At 37.9% G+C, this 17,712-nt stretch overlaps 1 protein-coding gene across 8 annotated transcripts in view; it reads right to left on the bottom strand.

Moving 5' to 3' along the window:
• MIPOL1 (mirror-image polydactyly 1) overlaps window positions 1–17,712 on the bottom strand; it is a 320,705-nt gene that overhangs the window by 219,161 nt on the left and 83,832 nt on the right. For all 8 annotated transcript variants that reach the window (XM_045585525.1, XM_045585523.1, XM_045585517.1 and 5 more), the window contains 3 exons: window positions 16,847–16,976; window positions 5,445–5,478; window positions 5,015–5,185 (listed from right to left, as the gene is read on the bottom strand). In XM_045585525.1, coding sequence (XP_045441481.1) covers window positions 5,015–5,185; window positions 5,445–5,478; window positions 16,847–16,976 — 335 coding nt within the window. The remainder of the gene's footprint in view (window positions 1–5,014; window positions 5,186–5,444; window positions 5,479–16,846; window positions 16,977–17,712) is intronic.

Below are 17,712 nucleotides of genomic sequence, written 5' to 3'. Positions count from 1 at the left end.
ATAAAGAAGAGAGAACAAATGTGAGATAATAAGACAATTCCTCAACCAAACAAGTGCTAATTATAAAAATTTTAATTCATCCTATGAAAGACCTTAAGGCTTTCAAGTCTCCATATGGAACAGAAAAAGATACAAGAGAATTTGAATAAATAAGATTATAAGGGTTAATTTGAAAAATATAATATTTTAATAAGACCAGTTCAAGTAATTAAATGATTTGAAAACCTAAATGTATCAAAGTCAAAAAGTTATCACAGAATTTGAAGATTTCCAGTAACTACATAGAATGGAATTACTAAAGTGATCCTGGCAAGATACAGGAGATATTGTTAGAAAATATCTGGTGCTAAATAAATTTTAATATTAAGGTTAAATTTCTATCATATTCCTTCTGAAAGCTCAAAATCTCTAGCTAATATTAATTGAGTGTAATGACCTGGGTTGATTTCTGGGTTCTCTGTTCTTTTCCACTGGCCTGTATGCCTGTTCTTATGCCAGTACCAGGCTATTTTGGCTACAGTGGCTTTGTAGTATAACTTGATATCCGGTATTGTGATTCCTCCTACTTGTTCTTTCTCAAGATTGCTACAACTATTCTGGGTCTTTTTGGTTCCATATAATATTTAGAGTATTTGTCCCAGATCTGTGAAATATGCTGAAATATATGTTTTACAAGGGACTGAATTGAATCTATACATTGCTTTGGGTAATATGGACATTTAATGATGTTAATTCTTCTAATTCATGAACACAGTATATCCTTTCACTTGTTCATATCTTCCTCTATCTCTTTTTTTCAACATTGTATCCTGAAACACCTACCAGAAAGAATATATACATCCCTATGTTCATATCAGTATTATTTACAATAGCTAAGATCTGGAAACAGCCTAAATGCCCATCAGTAGATGAGTAGATTAACAAACTGTGGTACATTTGCACAATGGAATTCTATGCAGCTATAAAAAAAAAAAAAAAAAAAAAAAAAAAAAAAAAAAAAAAAAAGAAGAAGTATGAAGGGGCCTAGAGATTATTTTGCTAAGCAAAATAAATCAGTCAGAGAAAGACAAGTATCACATGATCTTACCCATATGTAAAATCTAATGAACAAAATAAACTGATGAATAAAATAGAACCAGCGGCATAGAAACATGGAACAGACTGAGGAATTCAGAGGGAAGGGGACGGGGGCTGGATAGATTAACCAAAGGGGGGGGAGATTTTTTTTTTTTCATTGCCCATGGCCATAGACAATAGGGTGGTGAAGGCTTATGCAGGTCAGGAACTGGGTAGAGGAGGGCAATCAGGAAAAAAACAGGGGGACATATATATAATATTTTCAACAATAAAGATTAAAAATAAATAAGTGATTAAAAAATCAAATGTTTTACTTTATACTATAATTATTTCCAAGCACATTAAACTAGTTTTGGCTATCTCTTCAACAATATATTGAATGATCCTAGATTGAACACACGTGGTAGAGAACAATGGTAAAAACATTTGCCTATCTTAAAATTTTAAGGACTTTTCTGATTCTAATCTAAAGATAAATGTCATATCTCTGCATCTAGATAGGATGAAATAATTTGGCAGAGCAATGCTCTAGCCAAGAATAAGCCAGATAAATTAAAAAATCATCTGAAGGCTGCTGCTATAACAATGACCAAGTGACTAAGGTCTGTGGAGGGGTGAAAAGAGGTGATTTGAAGATTTGCAGTAATTTCCCAGCTGAGTTTTAAAGAGTGAGACATGGGCCAGGGCAGAGAAACCAGGCTTTGGCCACACAGAGGACTCCTGTGGGAGGAGAGAGAAATCCTAAGTTTTTGGCAGTCATATTGGCCTGAAGTGGCAAAATTGGAGACTTGAGAATTGTTTCCACTTCAAATAATTTGCAAAACCCCAAACCTGCATGGGGCTTGAAGCTACAGCTAGGTCCTAAAACCCCGGAAAAGAATGATGCAGTCTCCCATGGTTTTACAATGCTGAGGAGACCAACACTGGAATACAGGGTCTGCTAGGACTAGTGGATACGCAGCTCTCAGTTTGGGAAGGAAAAAAGTGCTAGGGTAAACCTCAAGTAGACCAAGATTTACCAAGACATCACCATGGAAGTATCCAAGGAAGGTACTAGAGCACTTTAAATAGTGATAGACATGAACTAACAGAAAATATTGTATCATGTAGGAGAGAAAAGGGACAACTGGTTGATTAGGTAATAACCTTAAGCAGGTAAGAAAAGATGTGAATTAGTGCAGAAATTAAGATTGTTCTTAAATAGATGCATGTAGATAAAAAAAAGAAATAAATAAGAAAAGTCAGAGTTATGAGTGCAAATACAGGTAGACTGATGGGTGAAATGACAAAAAGAGTCCTTTTCCCATTTGGAAGGAGAAGGAGATATCTGAGAAGAAAGAAAAGATAAAATAGTCCTCTAGAAGGAAGACTGAATGGACTAATAAAAAAGCAAGAAGACTATCATGTAACATCAATGTCTACTTGAAGACAGTGGTCATAAATTTAAGGTAAATTCAGTTTGCAAATTTATATGCTATTGTCCTGCCATATAAATCCAAGAAGACGTAGAATAGGCAGAAAGTTAAATGTTTAAGGCTTAAGCTTTGCTGGGTGAGTAGGACAAAGGAAGAGAGGGCCAAGAGAACTAAGCTCATATTATATTCAAGTTTGTGATAATTATGGTGAGCATGAAACATAAGCTAGATAAGGAGGGAAGTGAGAACATACGAAGCTTGAGGGTTAGGAAAATATGTAGGGTAATAGAAACAGGTGCCAGTTGAAAAGTTTCTTGAGTCAGAGTTCTAAAGTAAGTGGGCTGGGCAGATATAAGGGGTGGTCAGAGAGTGGGAGGCTTGCAATGGAGACTGGTGATGACCAGGGATAGGATGTGACCATAGGGGCGATGACAGAAGTAGTGCAGAAGAAATGATGACTAGAGAAGAGAAATTCAAGATGAGAGGCTGAGATATTTTTTAAAAATCATCTACATAGGTAGTTAAATCATTAGAAATTATGACAAGAATTATGAAGAGACAGTAAAAGACACCCTAAATTTTTAAGAAATGAAAAGACATAGGAGTGTGCACATGAGTTCAACAGGAGTATGTACAGGTGGTACAATCTGATGCATGAGCTTCAGAGATGGAGGTGTTTAGAGAGGAAAACAAAACAATAATCTAAAAACATGAATGAGTAGAGGAACCAGCCTCTGCACCACTGGACTAACTGCAGGAGAAAATACCACCACTGCCTGACAGGCCTGCAGCAGGAGCAGGAGCCACAGGAAGGCAATCAGGTTTTGGGTAGAACAGGAAGGTGTAAGTGATGTTCAGAAAAGAATTCAGGAATAATTTGATTCATTTATCAATATTTACTAAAAGGCACTGAATTAGCACTGGGAATAAAAGATATATATATATATATAAAACCAGAATTCCATAATGACCAGAACAACCAGTCACTGGCTATATACAATATATATATATATATATATATATATATATATATATATATATATGTGCTATTTTTTCTTACAGCCAGCGAAATGACCTGATGGGAGGCAGGCTAGTAGTCAACTTCCCATGGCCTCACCCCCCGGCCAGCTCCACCCCTGGTTGAACTCTCCTACCCATATCAGCCAGCAGCCCCTCCCCCTGGCCAGCCAGCCAACCTCCTGCAGTCCTTCCCCCCACCAGGCCCCACCCCAGATCAGCTCCCCCAAGGGCAGGGCCAGCTAGCCAACCACCTGCAGCCCCTCCCCCCAGCAGGTCCCACCCCCAATAGGACCCCACCACCCTGATCGGCACAACCCCTCCCCCTAGCCAGCTCTGCCCTGATCAGTGCCCCTAACTCTGATCAGGAGCAGGGCTGGCCAGGCTACTACCCATGGCCCCTCCCCCAAGCTGCTGGCCCCTGATCAGGCCCCCTCATCCCATTCGAGGGTGGGGCTGTCCAGCTCACTGTCCCCAACCCCTCCCCATGGCTGGTCCCACCCCAAATTGGCCCCCAACCCCAATCACCTGTAGCCTCTCACTCCAGCCACCCTGGCCCTGACCAGACCCTGATCAGGGAGGGCCAGTCAGCCAACCTCTGCTATCTCCTTCTGACAGGCCTGCCCCGATCCACCCCGATTGGGGCCAGGCTGGCATGACCCCACCTGTGCACAAATTCATGCACTGGGCCTCTAGTATAGATATTATCTCAGCCCTCACAAAACTGTGATTCAAATAAGAAGTTGATTTCATGTTTTAGTGATTACATTAAAGAACATAATAATCCTATATAATAAAGAGGTAATATGCAAATTGACCCACACCCTCACAATATGGCCGCCCCACATCGTCACAAGATGGCCACCATAAGATGGTCACCCCATGTCGTCACAAGATGGCCACCCTCATGTTGTCACAAGATGACTGACAGGGGAGGGCAGTTGGGGGCGACCAGGCCTGCAGGGGAGGGTAGTTGGGAAAGACCAGGGTTGCAGGGAAGGACAGTTGGGGGTGACCAGGCCTGCAGGGGAGGGCAGTTGGAGGCGATTGGGCTGGCAGGGGAGCAGTTAGGGGGTGATCAGGCTGGTAGGCAGAAGCCGGTTAGGAGCAATCAGGCAGGCAGGCAGGTGAGTGGTTAGGAGCCAGCAGTCCCAGATTGTGAGAGGAACAACCAACTACTGGTTTAGGTCTGAACCAGCAGTCGGACATCCCCTGAGGGGTCCCAGGTTGTAGAGGGTACAGGCTGGGCTGAGGGACACCCTCCCCCATGCACGTATTTTGTGTACTGGGCCTCTGGTATTTTTATAACAAGCTAACAGAAATGAGGATGCATGTATTTGAAGACCAATATAACAAATGATGTGATTATTTTAATATAGCTACCATTGTGATATTAATTATATGGTAATAACTGAGTTGAATTAAGAATATGTGGGGAAAGTCATTTTTAATGGCAAAGGACAGGGAAACAGTAAGTAGCTGCTTTTGCAGATACATGCAGTTACCTGAGACAAAGCAGCATCGCGTTCTTCTATCACTGCGTTCATTTCTTCGGCAGTTATTCTCTTCTCACATGCCTTGGTCTTGTAGATCCTATCCACAATTATAGCTCCATTCTTCTCAATAGCCATCCCTGTGTCTGCATTGTTTATTCTGTTCAGTAATTCCTGTAATGTCTACCAACATCATTATATGTTAGTCAGACATGAAGTTTTAATATATTTTATTTAATATAGGGTTTTAATTAATAGGCACATGTGAATTGTAAATTGACTGAGTGAAGTTATTGAATTTTCATATTGCAGCAAAGATGTACATTATTAGTGTGTCAATTCTCCTTTTTCCCACATCTTAGTTCTTGAAACCCACTCAATTGAACTTAAGCCTCTAAGATATAAGACTGACATCAAGAAATCTCCTCAGAGAATGGCTTACCATGTCATTTTCTTCAGGGTTAATATTTTCTAGCCTAGAAAAAAGGGACACAGAAAGCCTGATCAGTAGCATTTCCTTAGTGCAGCAAAATGAGTTCGCTTTTTAAATCTTTAGAACCTCAAGTAATTTCATTCGACTAGTCTTTAGAGTCAACCATGACACTGAACATATTAAAGTGCCACCTGCTCGACTCCATCTTTCAATAATGCTCCATATCTCCTGCACTGACTTCAGACTGTTAAGTTATTAATGTTTACTGCTATATATGACTACAAGGATCAATTGTTCATATGTGCTCAGATGAAGAAAGTTCCCCAGCGATAGGAGCACTCACTCTCGTCATTATATTTATTCCTGGACTTTCAACTCTTACCTGAAACTATAATTCCTCTGTGTGTGTGTGTGTGTGTGTTTTTGTGTGTGTTTTTTGTTTGGTTTTTTTTTGGACATCATTAGAAATAAAACAAAGCAACTTTTTTTTTATTATAAATTTTACCTATGTTACCTTGAAAGCAATAACAAATAATTACCTCTAAATTTGACTTTACAATCTCCCTCTGTTACCTATTTATTAAAATAAATATACTATTCAGAAAGGCTGACTAAAATTGAACAATATTTTTAGAAGACTAATGTTATTTTCTCTTTTTCATTACAAATATAGAATGATTCTATTAGAGACAAAGAAAGCAAATTGGGTCCCCTAAAAAATTCACTGTCTTGTAAGAGTCACAGTGTTTATCAAAGTGACTATTGATTTTGGGAATTGAAGAAATGCAGTAAAGGGAAACAATTTAAACGATATATCTTAGAAAATATTTATAATCTAGGCTAGGGGTGTCGAACTCAATCAGAGAAGGGGCCAAAATCTAAAATCCAGCCTAAATCGCGGGCTGAATGGTTTACTGAACAGTCATAAACTGTCATTGTGATGGAAACGCAGCGGAGTGCAATGATGACAGCGCGGTGCAGGCCACATTGCAAGGCCTGGCGGGACGGATTTGGCCCGCGGGCCTTGGGTTTGACACATGTGATCTAGGCAATCACTAAATTGGGTAAATTAAATGAAAATCTGTAGTAGTAAAATGAGGTAGATTTTTTTAATGCCCTCAATTATTTTAAAATTGTACTAAAAAGTTTAGATATCCAAGTTTAGATATTCAAGGCACTTCCCCATCCCCAATTTCTGGGTTCCTATGATTTAATACTTACCACAAAAAAAGAATACTAGGAAAAGATAATAGAAGACACAATAAATTTGTTACAAAATTGTATTATACCAAACTCTACAATTCAATAAAATAGCTATTTTGATGTAAAGTATAAATTTTAGAACAATGCATCTTAACAGGAAGAAATATATAAATAGCCGGGACCGGTTTAGCTCAATGGATAGAGCGTCGGCTTGGGGACTGAAGGGACCCGGGTTCGATTCGGTCAAGAGCATGTACCTTGGTTGCGGGCACATCCCCAGTAGGGGGTGTGCAAGAGGCAACTGATCGATGACTCTCTCTCATCGATGTTTCTAACTCTCTATCTCTCTCCCTTCCTCTCTGTACAAAATCAATAAAATATATTTAAAAAAAAAAGAAATATATAAATAACTTTCTACACATACTTAAGCAGTATAAGTTAACAGGAAAGTAATTTTGAATTATATAAACTTATTGTTTCTTAAACTACTAATGTCTTCTTGAACTTGCCACATTTCAACAAGGGCAAACATTCATCTTTCTCTCCCAAAATAAATCAACAGTTTCCAAATATACTGCTTCATAAAAGCTTGTTATATAAGAACTGTGAAGACATTCACTTATTTTCAATCATTTAAAAAGCTTAGTGAAAAAGTATAAGATAAAATTCTTACAGCAAATTTATGAAGATGTAAAGGCATTTAAAGAATGGTGGCAAGCAACCATCAGTTACTGGTTGGATAAATATGATTTTTAAAAAGGAAGCCACAGCCTGCTGGGCATGGCTCAATGGTTGAGTGTCTACTTATGAACTAGAGATCATGGCTTGATTCCAGGTCAGGGCACATGCCCGGGTTGCGGACTCCATCCCCAGTGTGAGGTATGTAGGAGGTAGCCAATCAATGATTCTCTCTCATCATTGATGTTTCTATCTCACTCTCCTTCCACCTTCCTCTCTGAAATCAATAAAAATATTTTTCAAAAAAATAAAAGGGAAGCCATATGTAGTGAGAAATATTTACCTTAATGTTGTTATTTGTCAATGAAATCAGACTAAGAGATTATGGCAATTGTCAAACAAAACTCAACTTAAAATTTTAAACTTCACAATTCATTTATCTTGATAATTTAAAATGTAAAAAGCTACATTAAAATATAACATTTAGATTAGTAGATCACTGGCAACATTTGTTAAAAAAAAATTAGTTCTACAGGTTATAAATCTCCCTTTTCTGTTTCAAAGAATTACATATATTCAAGAAGAAAAGAACAGCATAGGTAGGCTATCTAATATTTATATCATAAATAATAAACATAACAAAAATATATGGAATGCCTATGCAATACTTATAAGTTTTTTTCAGGCACTGCAATGTGAGAAATTATTACTTCACCAGAGGGTTTCAATGTTCTAAATTAACATATTTCAATAGGATATGGTTAAGAGAATTGTATGTAGGCTAATATTAAAATTCTGTATCAACTAGAATTTTTTAAATTAAGTTTTTGTATAAAATGTTTATACTAAATCCTTATGCATGTGAATTTAGCATACAGGCTATAATTTATGTGATTATCCTTAAAAGTACATAATATCTAGTGACTGATCATTTTGCTGATGAAGAAATTGGAATCACGTTTTTTAAGTGTGCTGGGTCTGACATGCAGGGCAAGAGTGAGCCAAGTCAACCACTTAGCACTTACATCTCAATTTGCTTTGCTAAATTATACTTTAAAATTGAAGTCATTAATAAATGGTCATGTGGAGAAAAATAAAATTTTGATAAAAATAAACAAATGATCATTTGGAATTTGAAAGTTTTCACAGAAACAAAGTAATGTGCAATATAAACATAAATTTGGAAAGAGAAAAAGCCAATACTTGCATTTTTCTATCTGTATTCATTTAAAAGTCTCAGAAATACTTGTCAGGTAGCAAAGATCAACTACATTATAATTTTGTCTCTACTAGATTATAGAGTAAGAACAGCAACCTTTCTCTGTAAGGAGTAAGATAGCATTTTAGGCTTTGCCATGTGTTCTCAGTCACAGCTACTAACCTGCCTTTGTAACACAAAAACAGCTAATATACTAATTTCATTTTCAAAAACAGGTGGAAGCTGGACTTGCACCACAGGCCCTTCCATTGCTGACCCCTGACATGGAGTATTGAACAACGAGGCCAGGTTTTTATGTTAATACACTTTAAGTGCCAATTCAGTATTTGAATTTTTTTTTTTTTTTTTTTTTTAAAGCTGGATCGTTCAATGTCTGGTTAAAGATTAATCATAAAAAAAAGTGGTTTCAGAAAGTTAAATTCAGCCCTACAATAAGTTTATCAGTTAAAAGAAAACATAAAAATTAGACAAAAAATAGACCATTAAGGGAGAAAAAAAAAACTATAAAAGAGCTATATATGGCTTCACTTTTCTATATAAAATGTCTATTGAAGTACAGCTTGTACAAAACATAAAGCTTTACTGGTTTAATAAAGACTTAAAATTATAGTGTTATATGAAGTACAGCTGAGAAACTGTAAATTATAAATAATTATTATGAGGTTTACAATTGCATACAAGAATCTCAACTTTCTGTAAACTCTAAATTATGCCCATAACATTCTAACTAGACATAGACATGATAATTAGTAAGAATTTTGCTGAAGTAAATGTCCAGGGGCTCAAGTTTCAATTGATTTCCTATACCATGCAAATTCTGACTGACAACCTTGCACTCTAAGTGAAAAGACCCACGCAGGAAATGTCACATTTCTTGATTTATCCCCAAATCACTCAATATTATGTATTTCATGTCTTTCCTTTCTGAACCTATAGTCATCCTCCTTGTTCAATGGAAAGAAACTAAACTTTGACCTCACATGCTAAAAGAACGAATAAGGAAATTCTGAATTGTTTTTTATCAGTCAATCTCATTTTACATAGTACCACTCTTAATAAAAATACACCAATAATAACAAAGAGACTGACTCTTAATCAAGATACACCAATAATAACAAAGAGACTGACACAACATACCATAATCTCAAAAGTTGCAATGTACATATGTAAACATGTTTCCCCCCCCGTTTTTTAGATAAAAATAAAAATGAAAAAAGCACTGAACTTTCAAGGGGTAAGGCAAGGCAGAGAAGTGGTAGAATAATAAAACACATTTGACATTAAAGATACAGTGATCAGAAGTGGTAAGGAGAAGAGAAAAAAGATGACAGAAGGAATTTGAAGGTTATAGGAAGAAAAAAACAGGGAATTAAAAAAGATATATGAAATAATTTATAATTTCAACCTATACTCAATAACTCCAAGGGTGCTTCCATCAAGCAAAGCTCAGTTAAAAACTGGTGCTATCTTAAGAAGGATTTGATTTAAATGCACTATTAAACGTTCAGAACCTTCAGGCTTCAGCTAACTAGAAAGGAACCTATACAGTGCCATTTAAAACTGTGCTGGTATACTAGTATTAGCCTTTGTTGTTCTTCCTTCTTATTTATGGTTTTTCCTAAACCTACCTCCTCCCCCCCGACACACACACACACACACACACACACGTACTCCTAGATTATAATTCATTAAGAGATTACTATACACTGATCCTAGGAAGCAATAATTCTTCATATTAGTTAATATCAAGTATTTATGTAATTATTTACTTAATGTCTTCTTCCTAAACTGGGAGTATATTGTTATGCACTGAGCAAACAGAACTGAACCTTACACATACTATTTATTTGGTAAGTATTTATTAAATAGATTAAATAACTTGAAAAATAGGCTTAGGATTGAGTGTTCTCCTTTTCTCATTTACCCACTTCTCCCTTATTATGAATGCTACAAGAACAAAATAAAAAAGAGTCAGCCTTAAGGTATCCTAATTTTAATATATTATAATAAAAACTATAAAAATATACATGGTGGGGCAAAAGTAGGGTTATAGTGTTTAAATGGAAAATAATACAATCTATTGTATACTAATAAAAGGGTAATATGCTAATTAGACCAGCTGTCTTCTGGATATTCTTTTGGATATCCTTCTGGACAAAGCCACAGTGGCAGGGGATGACACAGAGGCAGTTAGGGGTGATCAGGCTGGCAGGGGAGCAGTTAGGGGGCAATCAGGCGGGCAGGGGAGCAGTTAGGGGATAATCAGGCCGGCAGGGGAGAGCAGTTAGGAGCATCAGGCAGGCATGCAGAATGGTTAGGGATGATCAGGCAAGCAGGTGAGCAGTTAAGGAGCCAGCAGTCCCAAATTGAAGAGGGTGCAGGCTAGGCTGAGGGACCGTCCCAGCCTCCCATTCATGAATTTCCTGCACTGGACCTCTAATAATCAATAAATATTAACATAAGAATAAACTCTGTGTTTCACATACTCACAGCTATAAACCTACTTTTGCCCCACCCTACATTTTCTAGTTCTTTCTTCTGATTGGGTCTAGAAGTAGTCACACCCAGCAACAATGAGCACATCTGGCATCCAGATCTTGGTTTTTAATACCACTTTCCAATAAAAGAAATCAAGGTTCCTTTGAGGAGTGGCTGATTCCAGGGTAGGTGTGGCACAATTGTAGATCTGAAGCATCTTGAAGTGCCAGAAAGTATGGCAGTACTAAAAAATGAAAATGATGAGGATATGTCAAAGGGATACAAAAACCAATCGAGGGTTTCCAATAGCCAAGACCAAATGGTACAAGTAACAAAACAAATAATATGCCCTGTCTGGTGTGACGCAGTTGGTTGGTGCATCATCCTCTACAGAAAGGGAAAGTTCTATTACCAGTCAAGGCACATATCCATGTTGTGGGTTTGATCGCTGGTCGGGTGTGTGTGGGAGGCAAATCACTGATACCCTGTTTCCCCGAAAATAAGAAGTGTCTTATATTAATTTTTACTCCCAAAGATGTGCTAGGTCTTATTTTCAGGGGATGTCTTATTTTTCCATGAAGAAGAATACGGTACACATTTATTGTTAAATGAAAATAAAGGAAATTTATTACCTGTATATGGTACGGTAATACGGTAGTTGTCAACACAAACCAGACAAACTGTGAATCCTACAGTATCAAGAATTTACTCATTTATTCAATGACAACCATGTCATCATCTTCTGGAACATCATCATAACAATCCAATTCCTGAATTTCCTGGTGAATTTCTTGTGACTCCATTTCTTTCAGAATCAGTGGACCAAATCTCCCATGTTTAGCAATAGCACTGTCTTTAAATGAGTACTTCTTGTCAAGGTAGCCTTAACGCAGTGCATTTAAAAAAAAAATATGTTTTGATTTTTTTTTGCCCCCCTCCCTCCCTCCCATATATACCCTCCCTCCCCAGAGTTTTATGTCCATTGGTTGTACTTATATGCATGTACACAAGTCCTTCGGTTGATATATTATCTCCCCCAGATCTTCCTCCCCTCCCCACTGTAATTTGACAGTCTGCCTGTTGCTTTACATTTGCAGTGCAACTATCAGTGATTTTCTCCCATGAATTCTTCACCCAAGTCACAACTTCTTGCAGTTTAGGTTTCACAAAGTTTCCACGCTGATTTCTCTCCATTCTATTTTCAATGTAGTCATTACTTTTCATGCACAAATTGTCTTTGAATGGCTTGTTTACTGTAATATCAAGAGTCTGGAGATAGGCCATCATTCCTGCGGAAATCATTATCTGATCTATTTTTCTTTTGTGAAGAAATGTCTTCATGTCTTTAGCGCGGTGAGTGCTGGCTGCATCCCAGACTAGCAGACCTCTTTGGCTCCCTCACATAACAAGCGGCAGCATTAAATTGACCCGCTTCCTTATAACTGCTTGTGTGGCCAGGCTTTTTCAGTTTCAAGAATAAAAATGCCCAAAACACATTGAATCTTTTCCTTCTTGCCCTTAGAAATGATTAAAGGTGGGATTTTGGTGCCATCCAGACAAATTGCCAAAATACAGGAAACACGTGCACTTTCCTCAGCAGTGGAGGGAATGTACACTAAGGAAGCACACCACTGTTCAATTGTTGTTTAAAATGATTGGCCCATAAACACTGCAGTTTCATCCATAGCAATCATGTTGGAAAGATTGTATTTAGAGTATTCAGCATCATCAATAAAGGACTTGAATGCAAGTGCTCACTTCATAACTTGAGTATCTTCCAACCTAAACAATGTTGTAGATCTTCTTAAAGACAGTTCACTTTGCTGAAGGAACTTATCCAGCCAGTGTTGTGATGCTTTGAAGTCTTCGGGGGCTATGTCAAACTGTGGTGCCATTGCAAGGGCAAATTCTTGAATCTGAGTCCTATTCACAACCAAAGCCTTTGCTCTCCTGTCAACAATCCATTCACAGATCAGGTCTTCCAGCTGGGAAAATAATGGTTGCCAACCTGATCCACACTTGCGCTTTTTAGCATTTCCCTTGTCCACTTGTTCAATGAGGTAACCATACTCTGCTCACCATTTTCGGACCAATCAGATACTCAACATTTTCTCTTTGCAGAAAGCAGTAAGATTTTGGCCCCAAAAGTCTTCCACGATTCCTTTCTTGTACTCCACAGAGTAGCTTTTTCTTTTTGCGCTCATTTCTAGGGGTAAATAAAAGGAATTGGGGTATCAAGGTGGGGGAAGGGGAATCACTTAAAATGACACAGGGGGGATCAGAGGGAAGAATCAAAATGGCACAGGAGAATCAGAGGGGGATTATTATTTTAGTAACTCCTTTTGATCCTCCTGTGTCATTTTGATTGCCCCCTCTGATCCTTTTGTGTCATTTTAAGTGATCCCCCTCCCTTCACCCCTGTGCCATTGAACACCTTCACCAGACATCCCCCCCATGCCTTTATCAGACATTTACCCCCTGGGGCCTGCCTGGGGACTATCACCAGGCTTGCTGGGGCCTGGATCTGGGCTGGAGCAGGGTCTGCCACTGACTGAGAACCTTCAGTCATCATGAGGGCAGCCACGAGAATCAGGTAGTGTCACCACCTGCACTCAGCACCCACAACAGACCAGCACTCACCACCTTAGCCGTGTCCTGTCCGCTCTAATCCTCCTGTTGTTCTTCTACACACATCTGCGAAAGTCTCCTCCTCTCTCACGTGCTCACCACTCACTCAGACCTCTGCTCCGCCTCCACACAGCAGAGGTCAGGACTCCACTTAACGTCACTGGTTGCTAGACACTAGTCGGGACGGCCCTAGCGACCAGTCTAAGGTAAATTAATTTTCATTCTGAGACAGAGCCTGGGGGGGGGGTGCTTATTTTCGGAGGGATGCCTTATATTTCACTCAGAAGGAAACCTGTAAGTAGGTCTTATTTTCAGAGGATTTTTTATTTTTGGGGAAACACAGTATTTCTCTCCAGATTGATATTGGTGTGTGCCTGTGTGTGTGTGTGTGTGTGTCCCTCCTCCCTCTCTCTTTCCTTTTCTCTCTCTGAAAATCAATAAAATAAAAAAAATAACATGCTATCCTATATAATAAAAGCCTATTATGCTAAGTGTCTGGTTAGCTAGTCGGCCATTCAACTAATCAAGCGTAATATGCCAATGACATACTAAGGCCAGTCAACCACTTGCTATGATGTGCACTGACCACCAGGGAGCGGACGCTCCTACTGGTAGATTAGCTTGCTGCTTGAGTCCAGCAGATCGGACCTAAGCGAGACAGGCCAGACACACCCTGGAGCCCTCCCATGGTCCCTCCCCAGCTGGCCAACCTCCCATATCTCTCCCTGGCCTCAGTTATGCACTGGTGGGGTCACTCAGCCTGGTCCACACCCTCTCTCAATCCAGGACACTTGGGGGACGTCAGAGAGCTGATTCGGCCTGGTCCCGCAGGCCAGGCCGCGGGATCTCACTGGTGCACGAATTCATGCACCTGGCCTCTAGTAAGATTATAAAGGAATATTAATAAGACCATACTGACATAAATAAGTTAATGAAGGAGAAGAGAGTTACAAATAATTTATATAGACATTTTCCTGGTGCAGTGGTCAGCAAACTCATTAGTCAACAGAGCCAAATATCAACAGTATAAGGATTGAAATTTCTTTTGAGAGCCAAATTTTTTAAACTTCTTCTAATGCCACTCTTCAAAATAGACTCGCCCAGGCCGTGGTATTTTGTGGAAGAGCCACACTCAAGGGGCCAAAGAGCCACATGTGGCTCATGAGCCACAGTTTGCAGACCATGATCCTGGGGAAAGTAGAATTCTATTAACCTCCTTTCTCCTCCTTCCTTGAATATGGACTGCACTGAAGGGATTTGCTTTCAAAGAGCTAAGTATAAAAAAGAAATGTGAGTAACTTAATAGTGGAGAAACATGGCAAGCATTACTTTGACCAGGTGATCAACATTAGCATCACTATAGTTGTAAGTAATGTTGATAATATATAATCATGAAATAATCTGATGAGACTTGCACCTCACTCCTGTACTCTGCATGTTTACAAAAATTGAAAAATTAAACAATTCCAGAACCTGAATGTTTTTCAATCTCTTTTCTTAAACTTAAATGGCTCTTTAGGGAATTATATCTTATTGTAAGAAAACATTTCAGGAAGTTCAAAAATTTCTACAGTTTTGCTTCAATTAATTAATACTACTAAATTCTCATAAAGCCCTTGCTACAAGCCAGGTACTTTTTAATATTAAATCATTGAGTCCTCATAACTTCTATAAAACAGGCACTACTTATCCATATTGAGACAAAAAGACTAAATCCCAGAGACTAATCTTTCCATGGCTGTACAACTAGGAAGCAACAGAGCCAAGATTTAAAGACAGGTGTCTAATTCTGGAATCTGTGCTCCTAAATTCTATACTATAATATCTCTCAAATAAAACAGCATGTAGAGAATGATTTTATTTTTACCATTCATATCCTATGTATGCATCCATTCTACCACCAGCTGAAAGGAGCTTTAGGGGGTAAAATAGGCACAGCTGGTTGGGGCACCTCTGGGAGCCCCTCCCTATGTGGGAGTCTGTACTTGTTTCCAATAAATGTCTACCCTTTTCATCTACCACCTTTTGTCTGTGGCTTGATTCTTTTAATCCACCTGGACAAGAACCTGGGAAAGAAACCACACTTGTATCATGCTCAGAACAAAACCAACTGACTCACAACTAGCCATTCTTCCAGAAAATAGTGTTTAAAAATACAAGCAAGGAGAAATGTTTGGAATAATGTTTCCTTATTAAGACAGTTATTTGGGAGAAGGCAGTATAGAATTTGGGTAAAAAATTTTGTTCCTTTATTTGTATTTTCTTTATTAGTCTTCCACAAAAAAAAAAAGTCATTAATCTAAACAACAACAAAAAACTCACATTACCTAATCACAACTTGAATACTGTCCTATTAATTATTTAATGACTTGTTCTCCGTAATGAGCCACAGAGCCTAGCACAATGTTGAGCAGAGCACACACAATAAGTATATTAATGGATCATAAAACATTACAATATTGCATTTCATCTATCTGACAAGTAACATATTTCTTTCTAGATGCTGTAGGGTCTTTCCACCAAAAGTGACTCTTTAGAATAGTGTCATTACATCAGCTGGGAGCTTGAAAAAAGGTCGACTATCAGGCTCTTCCAGAGCCTGAATTTTAAGTGAGTAGAATGCATATTGACATTGGTGAAGTACTATTTCTAGGACAATTATTTTCTCTAATTGTCATCCATTGTTTACCTATATTCGAATCACCTGGGTTGCTTGTTAAAAATGTAGATTCCCAGGCTCCATTCTAGTTTAGGTGTCACTCAGCTAACAGAAATAAAATGCAGTTAAGAATAGGAACGAGCATATTACATAAGAGCCGTGAAAGAACCCAAATAGCTGAAAGAAATCAAAAAAGAGATAAGAAGAAAGCGGGAAGAAAATAGAAGTTACAAAAGAACACAAGAGTAAGGACATCGACAATAGAACTATGAAGAAGTCAAGAAAGTAAGTGTACTCAGTGTTGTGCATTTCTTTTTTCGTGTGTGTGTGTGTGTGTGTATGTGTGTGTGTGAGTGTGCGTGCACTAGCTGCTATTCCTGACATGCAAACTCCTACAGCTTGCCAGAAGTCTGAGAAAAACTATGGGGATATAGAATTTACAACCGTAACACAAAAGAATCAGTAAGATTTCTGAATATGTAATCACCACATAATGCATACACTTTGTAAATGCTTCTAATGTCATAGATTTAAATGTGTACATACAGTTTTAGAGACATTTCCATATGGTTGGCTCGTGCGACTGCTTCATCTCTCTCCTCGTTGGCTATTTGTAGTCGAGTCATAATAGCTTCATCACGTTTCCTTTGTGCAAAGTACACCTCTTCAACCAGAGCTACCAAAATACATCATCCAAAATTATCAGAGAAAATAAAGGAGAAATGCATACTGTGAACAAAAATAATTTTCTTTTATTCATCTAAATTGGTATCAATTAGTCACGACAGAAATTATTTTTAAAAGCTACTGTAAAACTGAGTTACCATTTCACACCCAAAATATTAAAAGGTCAAATGATAACAAATATTGTGATCTTGTGAAATAAAGAAAATTCTCACATATATTTTTGAAATTGTCAAGAAAAATTTTATAATATTTATTATAGTTGAAGATGTCTGTAGCTTATAATCTGTCAAATCTCCTCTTTGGTATGTATCCTATAGAAATTCTTGCACATATGCACAAGGAACCATGTATAAAAATGCTTACTATAGCATTATATAACAGCAAAATAAGCAATAACTCAAATGTCCAACAACAGGAAAGGGAATAAATAACTCACTTTACATTCAAAATGGAATGCTATCCAGCATTTAAAATGAATTAACTATGGGCAAATCTCAAAAATGAAATTTTGGCAAAAACAACAAGTTGTAAAGTAAGACAACTTCACCTATTATTTATGGATAGACACAATTAGTAAAAATATTAAAACAAGCATGGAAACAATAAACACCCAAGTCAGAGGGTAGATAGATGGATAAATAGATAGACATGACAGATGTAGTAAAGGCTTTCGAGGAGAGTAAGGGTTTGTAAGAGAGTATTTTCACAGATGGGGAATAGACTAA

The sequence above is a fragment of the Pipistrellus kuhlii genome, unplaced genomic scaffold (assembly GCF_014108245.1).
Source record: "Pipistrellus kuhlii isolate mPipKuh1 unplaced genomic scaffold, mPipKuh1.p scaffold_m20_p_1, whole genome shotgun sequence".
Classification (NCBI taxonomy): Eukaryota; Metazoa; Chordata; class Mammalia; order Chiroptera; family Vespertilionidae; genus Pipistrellus; species Pipistrellus kuhlii.
The sequence above is the reverse complement of the archived record's forward strand: the minus strand, read 5'-3'. Positions and strand labels throughout refer to the sequence as shown.